Here is a 21836-nt window from a genome sequence, read left to right as displayed (position 1 = left end):
ATTATGTAAACACAAACTTTTACGCGATTAATGACAGCACTATTTATTAGATTATATTTATTATATATGAATCAGATTCCGTGTCCAGAGATCGGGTCGTCGGGGGCCTCGCCCTCGACTGCCGCCCGATTCGCTATGCACCGGCCCCTTACGCTCCCTCCCGCAGGTGGTGAGCCCACAGGAGGGCGGCCCCACGTCACTCCTTCGGGCTGAGCCCGGCCGGACCCCATAGGGGGAGGCCCGGCCACCAGGCGCTCGCATACGAGCCCCAACCCTGGGCCTGGCTCCAGGGTGGGGCCCCGGCTGCGCCATGCCGGGCGACGTCACGGTCCTTGATGTGATTGTGAGCATAAGGGTTTGTGAACTGTTCTTAGTCTGGCCGGAGGTCGATGATCGACTTTGTGGTCGTGTCATCAGACCTTCGCCCATATGTCTTGGACACTCGGGTGTAGACAGGGGCGGAGCTGTCAACTGATCACCACCTGGTGGTGAGTTGGATCCGATGGCGGGGGAGGAAGCTGGACAGACCCGGCAGACCCAAACGTACTGTGAGGGTCTGTTGGGAACGTTTGGCCGAGCCCCCTGTCAGAGAGATCTTCAACTCCCACCTCCGGCGAAGCTTCGACCAGATCCCGAGGGAGTCTTGAGATATTGAGTCCGAGTGGACCATGTTCTCCACCTCCATTGTCGCTGCGGCCGCTCGGAGCTGTGGCCGTAAGGTCTCAGGTGCCTGTCGAGGTGGCAATCCCCGAACCCGGTGGTGGACACCGGAAGTAAGGGATGCCGTCAAGCTGAAGAAGGAGTCCTATCAGGCCTGGATGGCTTGTGGGACTCCGGAGGCAGCTGACCGGTACCGGCAGGCCAAGCGGACTGCAGCCCGGGTAGTCGTGGAGGCAAAAAAAAACGGGCCTGGGAGGAGTTTGGTGAGGCCATGGAGAAAGACGATCGGTTGGCCTCGAAGAGAATCTTGCAAACCGTTCGACGCCTCAGGAGGGGGAAGCAGTGCCCTACCAACACTGTTTACAGTGGAGATGGGCACCTGTTGACCTCAACTGGGGATATCGTCGGGCGGTGGAAGGAATACTTCGAGGATCTCCTCAATCCCACCGACATGTCTTCCGTTGAGGAAGCAGTGGCTGGGAACTCAGAGGTGGACTCGTCCATCACCCGGGCTGAAGTCATCGAGGTGGTTAAAAAGCTCCTCGGTGGCAAGGCACCGGGGTTGGATGAGATCCGCCCTGAGTACCTCAAGTCTCTGGATGTTGTGGGGCTGTCTTGGCTGACACGCCTCTGCAGCATCGCATGGCGGTCGGGGACAGTACCTCTGGACTGGCAGACCGTGGTGGTGGTCCCTCTTTTCAAGAAGGGGGACCGGAGAGTGTGTTCCAACTATAGGGGGATCACACTTCTCAGCCTCCCCGGGAAAGTCTATGCCAAGGTACTGGAGAGGAGAATTCGGCCGATAGTGGGACCTCGGATTCAGGAGGAACAGTCTGGTTTTCGTCCAGGCCGTGGTACACTGGACCAGCTCTATACCCTCTACAGGGTGCTGGAGGGTTCATGGGAGTTTGCCCAACCAGTCCACATGTGTTTTGTGGATTTGGAGAAGGCATTCGACTGTGTTCCTCGTGGCATCCTGTGGAGGGTGCTCTGGGAGTATGGGGTCGGCGGCCCCCTGCTTAGGGCTGTTCGGTCCCTGTACGACCAGAGCAGGAGCTTGGTCCGCATCGCCGGCAGTAAGTCAGACTTGTTCCCGGTGCATGTTGGACTCCGGCAGGGCTGCCCTTTGTCACCGGTTCTGTTCATAATTTTTATGGACAGAATTTCTAGGCGCAGCCAAGGGCCGGAGAGTGTCCGGTTTGGGGACCACGCGATTTCGTCACTGCTTTTTGCGGATGACGTTGTCGTGTTGGCCTCCTCGAGCCAGGACCTTCAGCGTGCACTGGAACGGTTTGCAGCCGAGTGTGAAGTGGCTGGGATGAGAATCAGCACCTCCAAGTCCGAGGCCATGGTTCTCAGTCGGAAAAGGGTGGCTTGCCCACTTCAGGTGGGTGGAGAGTTCCTGCCTCAAGTTGAGGAGTTCAGGTATCTTGGGGTCTTGTTCACGAGTGAGGGAAGGATGGAACGGGAGATTGACAGACGGATCGGTGCAGCTTCTGCAGTAATGCGGTCGATGTACCGGTCTGTCGTGGTAAAGAGGGAGCTGAGCTGCAAGGCAAAGCTCTCGATTTACCGGTCAATCTACGTTCCTACGCTCACCTATGGTCATGAGCTGTGGGTCATGACCGAAAGGACAAGATTCCGGATACAGGCGGCCGGAATGAGCTTTCTCCGTAGGGTGGCTGGGCGCTCCCTTAGAGATAGGGTGAGGAGCTCAGTCACTCGGGAGGAACTCGGAGTAGAGCCGCTGCTCCTCCACATCGAGAGGAGCCAGCTGAGGTGGCTCGGGCATCTATTTCGGATGCCTCCTGGACGCCTTCCCAGGGAGGTGTTCCAGGCACGTCCCACCGGGAGGAGGCCCCGGGGAAGACCTAGGACACGCTGGAGGGACTATGTCTCCCGGCTGGCCTGGGAACGCCTCGGGGTTCCCCCGGAAGAGCTGGAGGAAGTGGCTAGGGAGAGGGAAGTCTGGGCGTCTCTGCTTAGACTGTTGCCCCCGCGACCCGGCCCCGGATAAGCGGAAGATGATGGATGGATGATGGATGGATATATGAATCATTAACTAATAAAAATCGATTTGACAGCACTAATTATAAACTAATATTTGAATAAAATAAAATATTATAAACTATAAAATAAATACAAAACAATATTTTGTAATAATTCTTGGTCTCAGCCACCAATAAACATTAATATCAATCAGAAAATGAGTATTTAATTTTTTTATTAATTAACATATCATAAAATATAATATTAAAAAAAATTTAAATACAATATCAGCACACCAAAACATGAATTTCAATAGGAATTCGTTTTTTAAATTTGTATTAATGTCTCATAATTACTTATATATAATATACAATACATTACAATATAATAAAGGCACATTGAAGAGACTGACAGTCTGTTAAGTGTGAATGTCCTTAAAGTGGAAAGTGATATGTGTCCTCTCAACTGCCTCTACGTTTCACTGATCCGGTCTTCACAGAGATCCTTATCAGTCCACGGCACACGGCAGCACCGCAATTAGCAGCACTATACGGGATGGAAAGTTCTGTCAGGGGCATGTCGTCCTCGCTTTTCTCTGCTTTCTCTTGGCTAGTTTTCAGCTTTTGATCAGTGTAGTTGCGTGCGTCAGGTGGCTAACAGCAGCTAGTGGCTGCTTTTACTGTTCTTCAGATAAAAGACACACATTTCCATGTTGCTGGGCAACTCAAATTCATGGAGGAGAGCAAGAGTGAGATCTCCATCTGTCCTCAATCAAGCAAACAGAATATATATATATTTTTTTATTAATCTAGGGGAGACACTATAAAAATGTTAAAGGTGTTTCGAGTAAATGTTTGCAACTGCACATCAACGGTACCACACAGAAATTTTGGACCTGTAGGCACCATTCACTTTTATAGTTGTTAGGGTTATTGTTACTATTGTTAAATTATAAATTAATACTCTATAATCAGTATACGAAGTTCTTCAGAACCAAGCTTTATAAATGGCAGTGAACGCCCAGGAGTTTGAAGGAAGCTAAAAAAAAAAAGTGATCTGCGATATTGAAGAAAAATGCGATATGCGATATGATATTGCTTTTAGTGTGTAAAATCCATTTCTTTCCCCAACTGATATCTTTCACTTAAAGCATAACCGACTTTTTGTTTACATGAATACTCATCAAGACAGCCATTTTGACACAACTGTGGGTGTATTTGATTTTGACAGTTCGAGTGTGTAACAAGACAAGAAAAAAAGAACGGCTTGTGCGCACGTTTCGGTGTATGTGTCAGACAGCAGACAGCACGAGACTGCAAGGAGTTGTTTTTCGCAAGTTATTGCATTTAATAACTTTTTAACGTCAAGCAAGTCACATAAGTAACAGTCTATTCTCTGCTATTTGCATCAACCTAAAACGTACACTTTTCACAATGTTGAAGTAGCTTATTAAAATCGTTCAGATATTGCGTGCCCTTGCGATATGCATATTGTGATATGTACATTTGCGATATTTCGATATATTGCGCAGCCCTAGTAAAGGCCTTCAGAAGCAAATTGATGGGTTTTTGTAAGAAAAATATACATATTTAAAACTTTATAAAGCATTTTGAGCTTCAAACTCTCGTGACCCCCGTTCACTGCCATTAAAAAGCTTGGAAACATCAGGACATTTATTAATATAATAAGAGATTGTGATCTGATTGAGTTCATGACATCAGAAAGAAGAAAGTCATACACCTAGGATGGCTTCAGAGTAAAACATTATTTTAAAGTGAAATAATCCTTTAAAAACAATTATGAATATTTTGGTGGATGTCGTAATCTCAACATGACATACCAGCAAATAGCGTTCTCACAAAGGAGCAGAGAGAGCCAACCTGCGTCTCTCCTCTCATTTCCTCTACACGACCCCAGAAACCAGATCTAGGTCTGCTGCTAGACCTCAGCCAGCTGCTTAGCCCGCACGCTCAGCTCGTTTAGCACTACTTGGCGTCATCATGCTTTTAAACAAACATGTATCGCACAAGAGGGCTTCGGGACGTTGGCTCATCAGGCAGTCACTGGGGTGACTAGTGTAACCGCTAATCAAAATGCACCTCAGAGTTTAAACACGTGCTGTTTAATCATTTTTATGGAGCAAAGGTTGGGCCTTTGTTGACGGTGCTGTATTTGCAAACGCATCAACTTGCCGTTTTGTCTAAGGCACACAGTGTGAGGAGCAAAAGTGTTCTTTTTGTTTACGATAAAAAACATCCCGCGTAAGGAGACATGTTAATGTGTTTGTTTGAGGTGTACATTTGCGTAATTTTAATACAACTTAGCATGTGTGCTATATTCTAAACACCAGAAGGTTGTGTTTGTTTAGGTAAAGCATATGTTAATATCGTTTCAAATGAAATTCTTTGTAATCCCTCTTCCTTTTAGACTGGTTTGCAAGTCTTGATTGTAGGCCTACAGCGATGCTAGGAGCACCTCTGGCCAGCTCTGATAGTAAATATCCAACTTGAACTTTACCAAAAGTTCACATCAGCCACACAATGGAGTATGTATATAAAGGCTTAATCTAACACAAACAGTTCTCAAAGAGGTCCATGATATAATACATTTAACTCGTTTATTTCAAAAGAGCACTATGTAGGCACTATTTATCATTCATCACACAAAGTCAGGCCACTTGATCCAGTGACCTATTTTTCTGCAGCTTAAAATGTCACACCAAACAACCATAAACATACAACACCAGAACAGTTCTGGAAGTAAATTCATAATTCGCTAGCTTTTACATGTATCGTTCAATCATAATATAGAGGTGTTTCCTGATAAGACAAAAACGACGATCAGGGGTTTTCAAACTGGGGTCCTCCAGAAGATTTCAGAGGATCAAAAGACAAAGCAAAAATGGATAAAGTCTACCGAACATTCTAATTGTTTCACTTCAAAATGTTTCTCTCCTTTCTTGGCGTACACGCTTTCTAGAATTGATTGTTTGCTTTGCATTTTTCTAGTGAGTTTCTCTCACTATAGTCCCCTTTATCTTGCTCACTGGGGTTGTAAGGCAGTATTCTTAATGCAGTACGCAAGTTGCTTACAAACATTTATTGTAAAAGTTGCTTATACAAGTAATTTTTCATTGAAAATATTCTTCTTCAAATGTATACATCCAACATTAAGCATAGATAAATAGTAAGTTTCCAAACTTAAATTGGCTAACAGTTTAAATGTGTTTTCATGCAGATGGATTTTAGGAAGGGGGTCCCTCCAAAAAAAAATGTCATCATATTTGGGGGTCTTTGGCATCAAAGTTTGAAAACCCCTGGACTAGATAATAAAAAAAAAAGTTTGGAGTAGGGATGCATCGATACCGATTCATAGTCAGAAACTCATGTACTCGTAAAATTACCCAAATACAACCACACCCAATACCACTTTATGGCAAAGCATCTTCTGATGCGGAGTAACAAAAGTTACAAAATTCGCCGTGCACACCAGGCAAGCGAAAAGGGGCGACCTCAAATTCTTGGTGACGCGATATATTGCCCATTAGGTTTATCCTCTGTCATCTTATCTGCTCTCCATGTCAGAGGCAAAAGCAGGCCTTCATACACAAAGCGGACAACGACAGGTGAAAAGAAGGCATCATTCGAAGCGTTATAGTGTTTTCCTGACAACTACAGACAGTTTGGAAGAATAAGTCCAAATGCACTCGGATTTCATAGCCGCAATGTTTGAGTGCAAATATAAACAGCCACTGATCTAACCAAATCATCATTATCGTGACAGGCTTTTTTTATATGATTAAGACTACATGTTAACCAGCAGTCACTTCCAAGCTGCTCCTCTGCACTAAAATCCTGATTTATAATCAAGTCTTCATAAATCAAGTGATTTATAAACATCATCTGACAAAATCACCATAGACATAAGATAAAAACATGTCATTTCAGTTATATTTTCAAGTAAAACGATCACTCAGAGAACAGTCACAAGCAACATAGAGCCAGATTTACTAACAGCTTGCATCAGCGCAAACCCTCTTTTGGTGTTAAAAAAACAAAAACAACCGTCAGGTTTTAGTAAAGACACGCAGTGAAAAATTATAGCTGAAAAGGCGTGGACAGGGTTATTTTTGTGGCTGACCTTCTTGCATATGCATTTGTAGGAGTTTCCCTTTCAGTAGCAAAATGTATGGGAGGAGAGTATTTAAATGAATCACGCAAGGTGATTTACAAATGTTTGCGCTTGTAAACTTACTGGTGTTTGCGGCATTATTTACTGCCAAAAAAAGCTTTAAAAAGTCTTAAGTTAAACCAGACGCTAACTGGTAGATTGCATTGGTCATTATGGAAATGATCCGGCTGCATCGGTGTTCTTTATTTTGCGCGTAGTCAGTAGATCACACGCAGAACTTTCCACTCCCACTGAGTTTTTTTTTAAATGCGCTCACACCAATTTGTCTTGTTTAGTAAATCTTGCCCATAATGTCTTATTTTTTCTGAAAGGACAGCATTTATTTGAAATGGAAATATTTTGTAACATTATAAATATATTTTCTGTCACTTTCAATTTAATGCGCCCCCGTTGAAAAAGAATGTCTTCTAAAAAAAAAATTCTTACTAACCCCAAACTTTTGAACGGCAGTGTCTCTTTATAGGACGAGTAAATAATTTGTTGGTTCCAAGCACACGATCTGTAACTATCTTTTTTTGCCCAATGTTTAAAAATGTTTTTACATTGAAATGTTATAATCTAGTTATTCATTATGAAGCTGTGTGGTTTGGTTCAAGGTTCTTTATTGAAAGTTTTAAATGCTTAGGGAGAAAAATTAAATACTTCCAGAAGTAAGGCCACAGTGAAAGTAGGTGGTCACAATTACGGTTGGTGCAAACCATATTGGCCTGAAAATGAAAATAATGTCAAGTTTCAAGGTTAGCCAATCATAAAGGGGATCATTTATATACAGTCTAAATAGTATAGTAAAAGGGTTCAGAGTCAGGGTGGAAAATGGTCAAACAAAACTACATATTTTTTTACATATCTGCATCCCAATAATATTGAAGTTTTTAATTAGTAAAAAAAAGGCTTTTAAATTGCGGACTTCTTGTTTTACTGAAGGAACACAAACATGCATTTGTATGCTATATTAAGTGTTACCGTTTCTAGGCGAACAAATGCACCAGGAAATGAAAATGATACCCTGACCCTTACGCATGATCTTTCTAAATTAACACCTAGTGATTACAAGCAAAACGTGACAGAAACCCTTTACAGCTAAAACCAGTTTTCTTTTCGTGGCAGCTTACATATCGTAAAATACATACACATAAGCAAGCAGGACTTTCAGTTGCTAATGCAGCAGGAATGCAAACATTAACCTGGGCTGACAGTGGAGCCAACTGTTAAAAGCTACCGTTTTATCCACTGGACGAGGGACAGCCCTCTATATACAGTAAAGCTACGAGTACTGATAAACAGTCCAGACATGAGACAGCAAAACTCAGTGTTGATATTCACTGCAATAATCATACTCCAGCATTATTAGTAAGTGATTATGCTCTCGTGAGACTGCAGTGGCTCTTTTGATCACTAGATGGAACTATCAAATAGATGCTTTTGGGTTTCAATACAGAAGATCTGCAGTCTGAGAGTGACATCTCATCTGAATGACTGCTCTCTCACTGCAGGACGGGAGAAAATACACCAAGCAACAGTTAAATGGGACAGAGCATGTTAAACCAATTCACATTGGATTCAAAAGCTATTTGTTCAAAATAAGTCAAAATCACACAATCTCTTTAACGTAGAGATATGTGATTTAGCAGATATCACATAACCACAATACCTACTCCTACCTCCTCTCTGTCTGTCATACATCTCCTTAGCAATCACCGAGTCCTTGGACACAGCGAGTCTTTGTGGTGGCTGGAAAATAGCAACACTTCCTCTATGTCAAATACAGCTCAGTAATTTTACAGGTCCTTCATGTTCAAAGGCCTTATTAAACTTTCGTTTTTTCTTCTGACATTAAATAGGAGCTCTGTTCTGAAACTTACTGAGATGCCTTGCTGCCAACAGTATCATTCAAAAAAGATTTTCTTAATATTTATGAAAGAAGTCTCTTACGCCATCAAGACCATGTTGTACTTTAACCATGTTACAACATAACCATGTTCTATTTTAATACATTTTAAAATGCAGGTTACAAAGCTGAATTTTCAGCATCATTACTCCAGTCTTCAGTGTCACATGATCCTCCAGAAATCATTTAATATGCCAGTTTGGTGCTCAAGAAACATTTGTTCCTATTATGCTGAAAATAGCTGTGCTAAAAATTTTGTGGAAACTGCGATACATTTTTTTCTTTGATGAATAGAACATTCAAACTAACAGCCTTTTGTAAATAAACAAAAAGTTTGTAACAAAATGTCTTTACAGTCAATTTATATAAATTTAATGGATCATTGCTGAATAAAAAGTATTGATTTCATTGAAGTATTCATTTATTTAAATACACAAACATATTTTTAAAATCCCTACATTTTAGTGTGGAATAAAATATGTTATCATTTTTTCAATAAATATTTGTTAGAATAATTTTTTTCCTTTTTGAGGAAAGAGTAAGACTCTCAGAAGCACAGTTGTGAGTGTGACTTTACCTGACACGATTATTGCAGAATTTGGTAAACTGGGGCTGATTGAGGAATATTAGCCTGGAATCTTCCTGGTCTGCTAGAGAAGTCTTCTCTGAAGTGTCTTCTGTCTTTTCATAACCTGAGACAAGGAAAAGAGGAAAATACAGAGAGGAATTAAGTCAAATGCAAAATAAAGGATGCAAAAAAGGAGCATTTCGCTATAATGAAATATTAGCTTGTGTTTTATAAAAGCAATGGCTATTCATACTATGAAGCTCAGATCTCCCAGCCAGTAAAAAAAATTACAATAGTTCTACAATAATTTTATGGAGCGACGAGAATAGTTTTTGTGCGCAAAAAAAAAACTAAATAACGACTTATATAGTGATGACCGATTTCAAAACACTGCCTCATGAAGCTTCGAAGCGTTATGTATCAGTGAGTCGATTCAGCGGTTTGGATCGCCAAAGTCACATGATTTCAGCAGTTTGACGGTTTGACACGCAATCCGAATCATGATTCGACTCGCTGATTCATAATGCTTCGAAGCTTCATGATGCGATTTTGAAATCGGTCATCACTATATAAGTCGTTATTTAGTTTTTTTTTGCGCACAAAAACCACTCGTCGCTTCATAAAGTTATTGTAGAACCACTGTAGTGAGATGGACTTTGTAACGACATCTTTAGTACCTTTTATGGGTCTTGAGAGTGTAAAGTACATTGTGCCAATGGAGGCCTTTCTGAGCCATCGGATTTCAACTAAAATATCTTTATTTGTCTTATGGGTGTCGAACGACATGAGGGTAAATAATTAAATGACAATTTAAATTTTTGGGTGTACTAACCTTTTAAGACTTGACCTATAACGTCTAGCTGAAGCTATTCTGCAGTATGTGATTCTTATGGAGTAGCTTAGCTGCTGACATAAAGATGGTCATAAGAAGAAAAAAAAACTCATATTAAAAGAACAAAAATTAAATGTCTTTATATTTTTAAAAAATAATAATAATTTAAAAAACAAATAAACAAATGTGTATGTATAGTTATCATTGTCCCTAGAGTCACTCAATTTAGATATCCAGGTAGATTAAGTCATTTTTAGAGCTAGTGACAGCCAGTGGAAAAATAAATGTGTGATATCTCAGGCACACTGAGCCCAAGGGAACAGATGAATGAAAGAAGGGCAGCTCAAATTGAGTCGCCTGTAGGCATCCCCACACACACACACACACACACACACACACACACACACACACACACACACTCAGACACACACACACACAGCAGTGATAATACTGGATCAGTCTATTACAGGCCACACTTTAACTGGCTTAAGATAATACAGTTGTGGCTAATTTGGAGCATGGGGGGAAAAACAACAACATTTCTTGGTATCCATAGTAGGGCTGCACAATATTGGAAAAAAAACTGACATTGCAATATTCTGTGATATATATTGTGATATGAAAACTATTTTACCAGATTATTTGAATAGCAAAAGTAGTAATAGTAAAAATAGTAGAATAGTAAAGTAGTAATCATTTTAGGATGATTGGGTTGATTTTGTAGGCGAGTGCATCTGCATAGAAAATAAACAAATTACAAGCATAGATAAATACATCAGAACAAAGATACAAATTAAATAAGCAGCGATTTATGTTTTTCCAGGTAAATCAAACTGTTTTCAGGTACAGACATTGAATAATCAAAAGTAAAATAAAAAAAATAACACTGCGTAGTCTTACACTGTATAAATTAAATATTATTTATTATCTTTGTTAAACTACGAAAGTGATTTTCTCTTTGATTAACATTGGTGACAAACAGTTGCGGGTATATTAGGATGCGGTCACTTTAAGACGATTACATGGATCCAATAATGAAAAGCATCCGTTTTTCTTAAGAACACATAACCGACTGTGTTTATGAGGATACTCGCTGAGATGGGCATTTTGACTTAATTTTGCGTGCACGTGTCCATTCAAGCTCAAAAAGAATAGGAAGAGAACTGAATTCAGTGTTCACATGGCGTCTGCGCAGCACTATGTGCACACACAGAAAACAGCGCGCGAGTTACAGTATTCCTGCGCTTGATGTTTAAACTGACAGGACTTAAACACATGCAAATGATAAACTTTAACTTTATGACGGTTAATCTTCGCAATTAATCTGCAAATCACATGCGTTTCGAACCAGGGGGGCAACTGGCCCGTACGGATCAACTACGATCCCTGTACTTGACAGCGCACATCCTGTGATATGACTATTGAGGATGTGCACATTGTGATATCAAAGCTAAAGCGATATATATCATGCAGCCCCAATCCATACAATCTACAAATATAGAACTTTACAAGAAACTGGGTTGAGTCATCTGATGCAAAAAAATGGAAGAATTTAATGGAAGTCAATATCCTGTGAAATATGGCTGGAAATCGACTGTACAACAATTTTGAAAATTACTGTATATGAAAATCGTTGTAAAGATCAAAATCCATACACCAGTAATAGGTTTCATACAAATCAACAGAAAATCAAATTCAACCAAAAGCCAATATTTCAAATGAAAAAAAATTGTTTTGCTCTATTTACTTGCACATTCCCGACACGCAAGTTGCTATTTTTCCATGAATCATTAAAGTGTTATTGTCGTATAAATGACAGTTCATAGTGACCAGGATCTGCTTCACAAAAGACAAAATGTGTAAATAATAATCATTAGCATCATCATAAAGTCTTCTGACATTGTTACAAAGTCATATGCTGTTAACATTTATCACAGAGTAAATAAAAACAGTATTTTCCATTTATGGGTGAACTACTCCTTTCGAAAAACAGTCAAAGCAAAATCAGCAAGACAGAAACACGCTTACACTCACGCTTTGTTTTATGAGAACAATTTGTCAGTACATTGTGAAAAATGGTCATTATCTTCAATGGAGGGTGTTTCAAGTCTAAACACGACTGTCAGTCATGTTTAGACTTCACACCCTCCATTGATGAAACAATGCGACAATAGTTTTACACCAGACACGTTTCACCCAAGCAGTCTAATTGCTTAAGAGTATTAACAATTAATCCCTTAAAGGAGCGTACCCTTCAAAGAGCTATTTTACCTGTTCTATGTATTTGACAACACCGCTAAAGCTGTAAGACTGAATGCTACACATACTGAACATTTCTGTGGCATACTAAACAAAGAGGTCAAAGCTAAAAGCTTGAACATCTTTGAAGGAGTGTGTGTTTGTGTGAGAGAGGGAGCAAAAAAAGAAAGTAAGACGTTGACACTAGAGAGGTTAAAATGTCTATGCTGCAAGTGAACGCCTAACAACAATGTGGAAGTGAAACTGTATGTGTGATTGTGAGTGGGTTTACTTAGCTATAGCCACTTCAGAGAGCAAACTGATGTCAGAGGTTAGCAACATTTGACAAAACATCCCTATGTGCCCAAAGAGTAAATTCTAAATTATTCAAATGAAGTAAATAACATTTAGGTTTTATTCTAGTTAAGCTTTACTATAGTTTTGCTACAAAATGTTGCATTTAAGGAAGTAGGTAGTACGCAGTTCTCCACTGTTTTGGGGAATGGATGGATGAATGTCAAATAGAAAGTGAAAATGCAGGCATTGACTATAGTAGTGAAAATAAATAAATAGGATTCGGTTGATATTATTATCAACTTATTGATTTTAATCGATCTTCATTTTGTTGAACCACTATTGATTCTTAAATCCCAAGTCATGCTGATTTCAGTTGATGCATGAACAAAACTTCACTAAACATTATTTGTAGAGTGCCTGCCATCCAATAAATTAACAATAAACTTGGTGGTTTGATATTTTGTTTATATGAAATGAGTCTCAGCTTTTAAATTATATAAATTATATGGCTACATTTAAAAAAAATTTTTTTGGAGCTCTTTAAAGTTGAATTAGGTCATTGTAGCTGCCTCAATTCAAGTGGCAACGCAGAGCGCATGTGAACTGATCATCTCTTCCTCTTTACTACTATTTAAATAAACATGGATGATGTCAGGTATGTTGAAAGATACAGTAGAACTTAGTGAAAAGCATCATGACTCATGTAACCGCACAAAACGGTTTGTAAAAAATCTCATATTTACCTTAGGAATTACCTTATTCAATGTCCATAGCTTATATATAAAGGTAGAGTAGGTTACTTTTTCAAGGAAAAATAAAAAAAAATCTCAAAACCCCATCAGTTGGTACATTACTATAATATTAACCCCTCACTGCACACCCCACCATTTTGGCAAGTGGGACATAAATGACACCCAAAATAAAAAGGTTGCAACTCATTCTGGATAGACACATAATCAACATATTTTCCAGTTGAAGAAAGTTCTTAATATGGAAATGTATAAGCTCTGCTCAACCATAAAAATATTAAGAAAATCATTTTTAAATGTGGATGTGGTATAACAACTTACAACCACAATTAAATTGAAGCCACAAGTCTGCTCATGCTTCATTTCAAATCTGAGTATTTACCTCTAAAACTATGCATTTTATGACCATGTCATGTGTGTCTTTAAAGAAGGCTAATAAAATTGCTAATGAAATTATATGTGGCCCCTATAAATCCATGGCACTTTAATGTCAGGTGCGGAGACTGCCCATTCACGATTCTATAGTTCTCTCTCAACAAATGTTAGCATCTCTGCCGGTATTAATAGACTTAATCTTCATTATTCTTTTGTTTGTATTGGGCCCTTATCAGCCTTTATTCTGGCATTACATTGCTTCCCCATCCACACCTCTTTTGTTCCAGATTCGTTAATCCACCCTGATGTCTAAACAAAAGAAAAAAGAAAGCATATTTGTGGGACCATGGGAATTCTTTTAACAAATTAGTTTATGGAATAGAATAGCTCCTGCCGCGACATCAAGCAACATTAGCATCAAGCTTATATAGCACACAATTTAAAAGATTAATATTACGATTTTACTCGTAGTTAGTGTTTGTATTAACTTCCAATCGCAATCCAATGTGGATTTTAGTCAAATAATGATGAAACGTCAAATTTAGCATTTTATATGGAGCTAATCGCTGCACCTGCTAAGCATGTCTACTGTAAACATTATTTATTCAAATGAAAATACCCCCAAAAATTGCATGAAAATCAAAAATCATTTACCATCATAATCGTGTGTTTATTCTCTTAATTTTTGACGTGTTGAAAAGTTTCTTTGGCATGGTATTTTACAGAGCTCAGAATGAGGAAGTGTACAGGACAGCGTTATCCAATAAGGCTGGCGTTATGCCACGTAACATGAGAGACAGAGATTGCTCTAAACATTCTTTCAGATCGCATAATTCAGTGGGAAATGAATAGAAATGGTATTCATGGCAAAATATTTTGCAAACGTGAAAAAAAAAAACTATATTTCTCCAAATAAGCACACTTTTGGACTAAAAGCCCGAACGGATGATGTTCAGTGGAGTTGTGTGTACACAAATAAACCACAGCAGACATGACAGGATACGTGTATGCGTTTTCATACTATTCAAAATATCGCAAGTTACCGATTTATTATTTTGCACTCCTGACAAATTACGCTCACTGCAACAGTTTATCATAAACTGTGGTGAGTTATCAAAGCTGGAGCCTTTAATCTTTCTAATGATACACAGTTTGTCCATATGACGTTACGAATGTGGTTTTAATGTGCAATAAATGTTAAATGATTATAATCTGAGGCCGCCGGCGAAGCGGTGATGGTAAGGGGGTAGCTAAAAATAAAAAGCAATTGAATTTGTTGGACTATTGTTAGTTTTAACCTTTAATATTAATAAGAATAAGATCCAGCTTGACTTCATCTAATACCACACAATGCCCTTCTCAGCGAAATGTGTAAACAACAGCCCCATTCATGACAGTGCTCAATAAATAATTAATAATTGCACTGATAAATAATGCAGATGGCATACAGTAAATTGACTACACTCATCTTAGCATCACTGTTGTGCTGTCAGTACCACCCTTCACTTTTGACCTCTTGACCTCAATTAAAATCAAACACGTCCATGATGGTTCACCGTCACAGTCAGGTTGTATTATAGCACGGCAACTCTCCTAAATCTGACACAGGCGAGTCATTGAGGTTTATAAACTCTGTTGATCAACCTACATGCACTTTACATGCACTACAGGCCTGTGGACAGAGAACAATATCATGAAAGCACCGTTTGTTTCTCAACAGCTGGAGGTGTGATGGGAGCACATGTTCATCATGTGGAAGCAATTTAATGAATTTAGGAAGTTAACCTCCATTCCCTTCCCTTGTTTGAGCATCCTGTCACAGCAACATTGGCTGAACCCATGGTGAGAGTTTGGGGCAGGAGTTACACTATCTGTTTGTCCGACCAATCGAAGACGGGCGAGTGTACAGGAAACCGGTTTAAAAACCATTTCATGTTGCTGACGCTAGTAATGCAGTAAATACTTCACATTTATTTAAACAAACTGCCTAAGCAGCCATCCGCTGGTTTCAAAGATTATATGATATGTTGTCTTTTCTAAACTAGGGATGCACCGAATCCAGGATTCGGCTACAGACGAATATTGGGCTTTTTGATGGGGTTCGGTTTCTGCCGAACCTTAGAATGGTTTTCCACCGAACCAAACCCTTGCACTAGGCATGATGCTTCACTGGTCGACGTAATGACGACGCCGTTGATTACGGGAAGGCGTTTACTAGGTGGACCGTTTGAATGCAGTAGGCTGTGAGAAAGTGAAACTGGAACTCGTGAGCAGAAAAAGTGTTGTTTGGCAGTACTTTCAGTCAAAAGAAAGCGATTCAAGTCGAGCTACATGTTCAATTTGCAATGCCGATTTGTCTCGTGGGGGCAAGGACCCTAAACACTAGTCGCTGTTAAAACATTTGCGTATGAAACATCCGAAAGAATACGAGTTGTGCATGAAGGAATCTACAGACAGCAGTCAAAATGCAGCAACTTCAGATACGGCAAAGGAAGGACAGTCATCCTGGCATAATGTTAAGTTTTCTTTTTTTTTTTTTACAGTTAAAATACAATTTAAAAAAAAATACACTGATGTGGACATTGTTTACTTCATTAATGCGTTTACTGTGATAATGGACTAAGGATGTGAGTAGGATTCAGTTTCGCCAGACCCCAAAAATCTGGATTCGGTGCATCCCTATTCTAAACTAGGTTAAGATGTTGTGTGCAACCACACAACATGTTACAGGAAGTAAGCGGACACCTAAAAAGAGACTCAACAAAACAAAACAAACAGGCTTTACAGGAAAAAAAAAAATTCTGTGCATGACCACACTTTTTATTTCACTGTCATAAGTACATAGTTTATTTTTATTTTACTATTATTTGTTATAATTCCTTCAAGTTAACCCAAAATGTTATTTTGGTGGGTTAGTGAAGATCTTCGAGCTTCTGTGTTTATATGATATGATGATAGTTTATTAAATTAAATGGTGAAATAGTGTGACGTCTCAAGAGCAGCTCTGAAAATGAAGATCATGTGGGCTGTCTTTACTAGTCCATATTGCGATATAATTATGCGGAACAGCCATGCTTTTTTCATCCAAAATTTGCCAAACTCTGTGACTCCGTATTATACAGAAATTAAGCACTAGTATTAAATTTAAGATGACCATCACCTTAAAATTCATTCAAAAGCAATTTATTCATTCATTTTAGAGGGTCCTTGGCATCAAAGTTTGAAAATCCCTGGAATCACCACTTAAATGACAGTCAAACTGCTTTATTTGATTTGATTGATTTTTTTAATACTTTTAATTATAAACTGCTTGTAATTATGGTGAAGCTTCCTGCAGCTCCCCCAACCTTAAAATCACCACAGCACTGTCTATAAGCTGTAAATTTGGGTCACTTTGTCCAAACGCCAAACTGAAAACAGTAGCGATTGATCAGATCACCGGCGCCACCCTCATGGCTGCCCAGACAATAAGGGCAGCAGACGCCAAGGAAATAAAGAACAACCACAACAAACCATGACTGTGTCACGCAGACTCCTAGAGGGGTGCTTTTGGGGGTTACTGCACACATTTACCCTGTTTATTTGAGACATGCAAGACTCAAATAATACAAAAACACTCATCCACATGCTTTTGCGCATTCTCTTGTGGTTCTGCGTTGTGAGTCAACTGATACGTTCATGATCACATTCTGTCATCTATCCAACCGTGACGAAAAATAAAAATAACACAGATAGTAACCGAGCGAGAGAAAAAACCCAGACATGAATCATTAATCTGAAAGCCATGATTCACAATATGCATAATGACATGTGCTGAGGGCAGCATCTGAGGGGGGAGGCTGTAGTGATCAAGGCCAAGGGTTTTCAATTAAGCGCGAGTACTTAAGGGATTATAAACACGAAAAAAAAAACTGTTTGCTCTTTAGGGCTGAAAGAGTCCGGTTAAAACAGGAGGGATTTCCCTGCTGAGATGGAGGGAGCTCTCTGTAGGCGTAGTACAGTGGGCAGTGGTGCGGAATGGATGGAGAGCTGAGGAGATACATGACATACAGCGGCAGAGAAAAAAACGTGAAAAGAGGAATTCCGGATGGCACGGACACACGTGGGCAATGAGTCAGGGGTCTAGCGGGTGACCAGAGGCTCTGATCTCAATGATCTCTCACATTTAGAGGTTGAGGTTTCAGAGTGGAAAGAAAGTGAGGAGGGAGGACCAAGTCTAAGGCAATGTGAGGAGATGCTTATTTTGGTTAATTTGATAACTAGAGGGCTAGTTCACAGATATAGAGCCACAATCTTGACTTGGAGAGAGAGAAAACAAACAAACAGATATAGTGGCCATGAATAAAGAATTCTCTCACAACTTAATTCATAGCCACATGTTATTAAAGGGTTAGTTCTGTCATTAATTACTCACCCTCATGTCGGTTCCAACCCGTAAGACCTTCGTTCATCTTCGGAACATAAATGAAGATATTTTTGATGAAGTTGAGAGCTCTCCGACCTCTCCATAGACAGAAATTGAATTACCACTTTCAAGGCCCAGAAAGGTTAAAATAGTCCATGTGACTCCAGTGATTCAACCTTAAATTTTATGAAGAATACTTTGTGTGCAAAAAACAAAAAAACAACGACTTTATTCAACAATTTATTCACGCCTGTATCAGTCTCCTACGCGGTTTAAGTTGGTCAGCTTCTGCGTCAGCATCACACCCATGTGTTGTAGTGCTCACGTGAACAGCATCGGCCAATGGTAAGCTGGCGTGCTGTCGGGAAGCACTGGACTGTATTTTACTACAATCAATGGCTGTCTATGCAGGGGTCAGAGAGCTCTTGGATTTCATCAAAAATATTTTAAAAGGGTTAGTTCACCCACCCAGTCGACACCCGTAAGACCTCCGTTCATCTTTGGAACACAAATGAAGATATTTTAGTTGAAATCCGATGGCTCAGAAAGGCCTCCATTGGCACAATGTACTTTACACTCTCAAGACCCATAAAAGGTACTAAAGACGTCGTTACAAAGTCCATCTCACTACAGTGGTTCTACAATAATTTTATGAATCAACAAGAATTGTTTATGTGCGCAAAAAAAACCCTAAATAACGACTTATATAGTGATGACAGATTTCAAAACACTGCCTCTTGAAGCTTCGAAGCGTTATGAATCAGCGAGTCGAATCATGATTCGGCCAAACTGCTGAAATCACGTGACTTTGGCGATCCAAACCGCTAAATCGACTCACTGATTCATAACGCTTCAAAGCTTCAAGATGCAGTGTTTTGAAATCTGTCATCACTATACAAGTCGTTATTTAGGGTTTTTTTGTGCACAAACTATTCTTGTTGATTCATAAAATTATTGTAGAACAACTGTAGTGAGATGGACTGTGTAATGACGTCTTTAGTACCTTTTATGGGTCTTGAGAGTGTAAAGTACATTGTGCCAATGGAGGCCTTTCTGAGCCATCGGATTTCAACTAAAATATCTTCATTTGTGTTCCGAAGATGAACGAAGGTCTTACGGGTGTCGAACGACATGAGGGTAAGTAATTAATGACAGAATTTTCATTTTTGGGTGAACTAACCCTTTAATTTGTGTTCCGAAGATGAACGCATGTCTTTTGGGTTGGGAACGACATGAGAATGAGTGTTTGATGACAGAACTTTTGTTTTGTTTTGTATTTTTGGGTGAACTAACCCTTTAATTAATTTCCTCTTTTAGATATACAATGGCCAGGTTTGCTGAAAGCATTCTTTTGTTAGAGGTAAATCGTTGCCAACTTGTAATTCATTCCCTTATTTTAACGGAGATCAATGAAAATGAAGACGAACTAAAAAGTTGTTGGAATTAGTTCATAATTGGTAACCATGATATCTTATCCATGACAATACACGTCTATGGTTTCTAATGAATCGTTTAAAAAGATCCAAACTCACATATACTTGTTTGAACCATTGTGATGAATCCTGTCCTGACTGAATCTGTCAGAGTGGGTACAGTTCAGTAAGGAAACGACCTGAATGTCCTGAATCTTGATTACCAAATCTGAGAACGGAAATTTGATAAGAAGCTTTCAAAGGCTTGTTGCCTGCAAGTTTTTGCGCTTCAAGAATTGAGTAGCAACTCACCGGAAAAGGGATTAAAAGGAAATGCATCTGCTTACATTTATATCCCAGCACAACCTTTGGCTCTGAAGAACCTTTGACACACTGAGTATTTAAAGCTTTGCTGAGAGATAGGTCTTGACAACACTAGCCCGTGTTGTCAGTGTTAACAGAAACTACTTTTTATCAATTGAAATAAAGCTGAAATAATATTAGATTAACTATATATAATAAGAAATCCTTAAAATAGTTGAAGTACTAAAACTTATCTAAAAATAAAGTTAAAGCTTAATAGAAATTATAGAAAACAACAACAAAATGAAAACTAAAAATATGAAAACAATTCAAAATATTAATAAACACTAATGACAGAATAGGAATAATACTAGAACAACACTAGCGCAAGTAGTTCCCCAATGGGACTAAATGTGGCTGAGAGGAAGCTCCATGTTAAAAAAGGAAAGGCCTGGTAAGGTGGCTGGGGAATTAAAACCACAACAAGCTAAAATAGTGTCACGAGAAGCTTTAAGAGGATCCCAGCATGGAAATAGCACAGTTGTTATGTAGTGGGACCCTTTCTTCCACCCCCTTTACCGACTTATTTCAGGACCGGAATATATTTTCTAACAATCCAATAGATATTATATGAAAGTTCCCCCAAATTATCAAAAGTCATGTAATTCTACCATTTCACTGCTTGTATTGCTCACTTCCTGTGATTTTTGCTCTCTCTCAGCTATGGATGAAGGTTACTAAAAATAGTCCTCCTTACCTCCCCCCTCAATGTTTTGATAAACAAGCCACCACGCGATCCACGTCCGGCCATCCCAGCCGAGTTACGCAACAGCCCACCCAATGACAGCACAAGATGGGAGGCTTATTGGATACCCCAAGGCTCAGGAGGAACTTTCCAATAGCACAAGCTTATATAGGTAGCCCAGCTGGAGCCTGTACTTCATCTGGCGTGATACCGGTGCTAATCCTGCTAGTGCTCTAGAGGTGCTGGTTATATGAGGCATGACTGGCCGCAAAAACTGCAGCAGATGCAAGCTCCAACAGAGCTAATGTAATCCAACCGTGGGAATGAAACGGGACCAAATGATACACACTGTTGCTATTTAGGCTACAACTAATGGACGCCATGACGACAATAACAGCAAAAAAATAAAACGGCTCGTATAAATCTCACAGGCATTTTTAACAGGTGTCCTCTGAATCTGCATGCCGAGTCTTAAAGGCTGGGACACACCAACTCGACGTCAATGATCTAGCAGCGATGAAAGCCGGCGGTGTTGTCGCCTATCGTCGGCCGCATCTGGGCCAAAAAGCTGCACTTGAACACACCAAGAGAACTACAGCCGACTGTCAGCTAGCATGCACGTTCTGTACCTGCGTGTAAAGAGACAATTGTCTATTTCTGCAGATATATTCTTCCTTATTCATCATTCAAATGGGAAACCAACGCTCCACGCTGCAGATACTAAAACCGTAAACAAATCAGCGCGCGCTTACCTTTTTGAATATAATCCTGCTGATCATGTTCTTTATTCCACTCCAGTCATGTTAATATTAAAATATTCGGCCAGGAACACTCGGTAAGATGACGTAAAATTTGAACAACCTTCTGTCTGTACCATTTTTTGCTCTGTGTTTTGCTCTTATTCTCGTTCACTAAGCTGAACAGCCAAGAGTTCTCTCTCTCACCGAAGGCCTGACGCCGATTCGACATGATGAATCGGCCCAAAAAACCCAGACGGTGTCCGACTAGAGCCAACGGTGTGGAACACACCGGAAAAACTAAGTCGGTCAATGCTCAAAAACGGCCGATCGTCGGCTTGGTGTGTCCTGGGCTTTAAGTGCTTCCCGTTTTACAGTCTATTCTTGTTGAGGTGAGTAGTAAACAAGCTGTGGGGTGCTGCAGGGGCATGAATTAGGTCCAATCAT

At 39.9% G+C, this 21836-nt stretch overlaps 1 protein-coding gene across 5 annotated transcripts in view; it reads right to left on the bottom strand.

Annotated features, from left to right (window-relative positions):
• The window catches only part of atp8a1 (ATPase phospholipid transporting 8A1), a 166080-nt gene that overhangs the window by 123009 nt on the left and 21235 nt on the right, over positions 1-21836 (bottom strand). For all 5 annotated transcript variants that reach the window (XM_079839789.1, XM_079839790.1, XM_079839792.1 and 2 more), the window contains exon 2: positions 9306-9420. In XM_079839789.1, the coding sequence (XP_079695915.1) occupies positions 9306-9420 (115 nt within the window). The remainder of the gene's footprint in view (positions 1-9305; positions 9421-21836) is intronic.

The sequence above is a fragment of the Gobio gobio genome (assembly GCF_949357685.1).
Source record: "Gobio gobio genome assembly, chromosome: 16".
Classification (NCBI taxonomy): Eukaryota; Metazoa; Chordata; class Actinopteri; order Cypriniformes; family Gobionidae; genus Gobio; species Gobio gobio.
The sequence above is the reverse complement of the archived record's forward strand: the minus strand, read 5'-3'. Positions and strand labels throughout refer to the sequence as shown.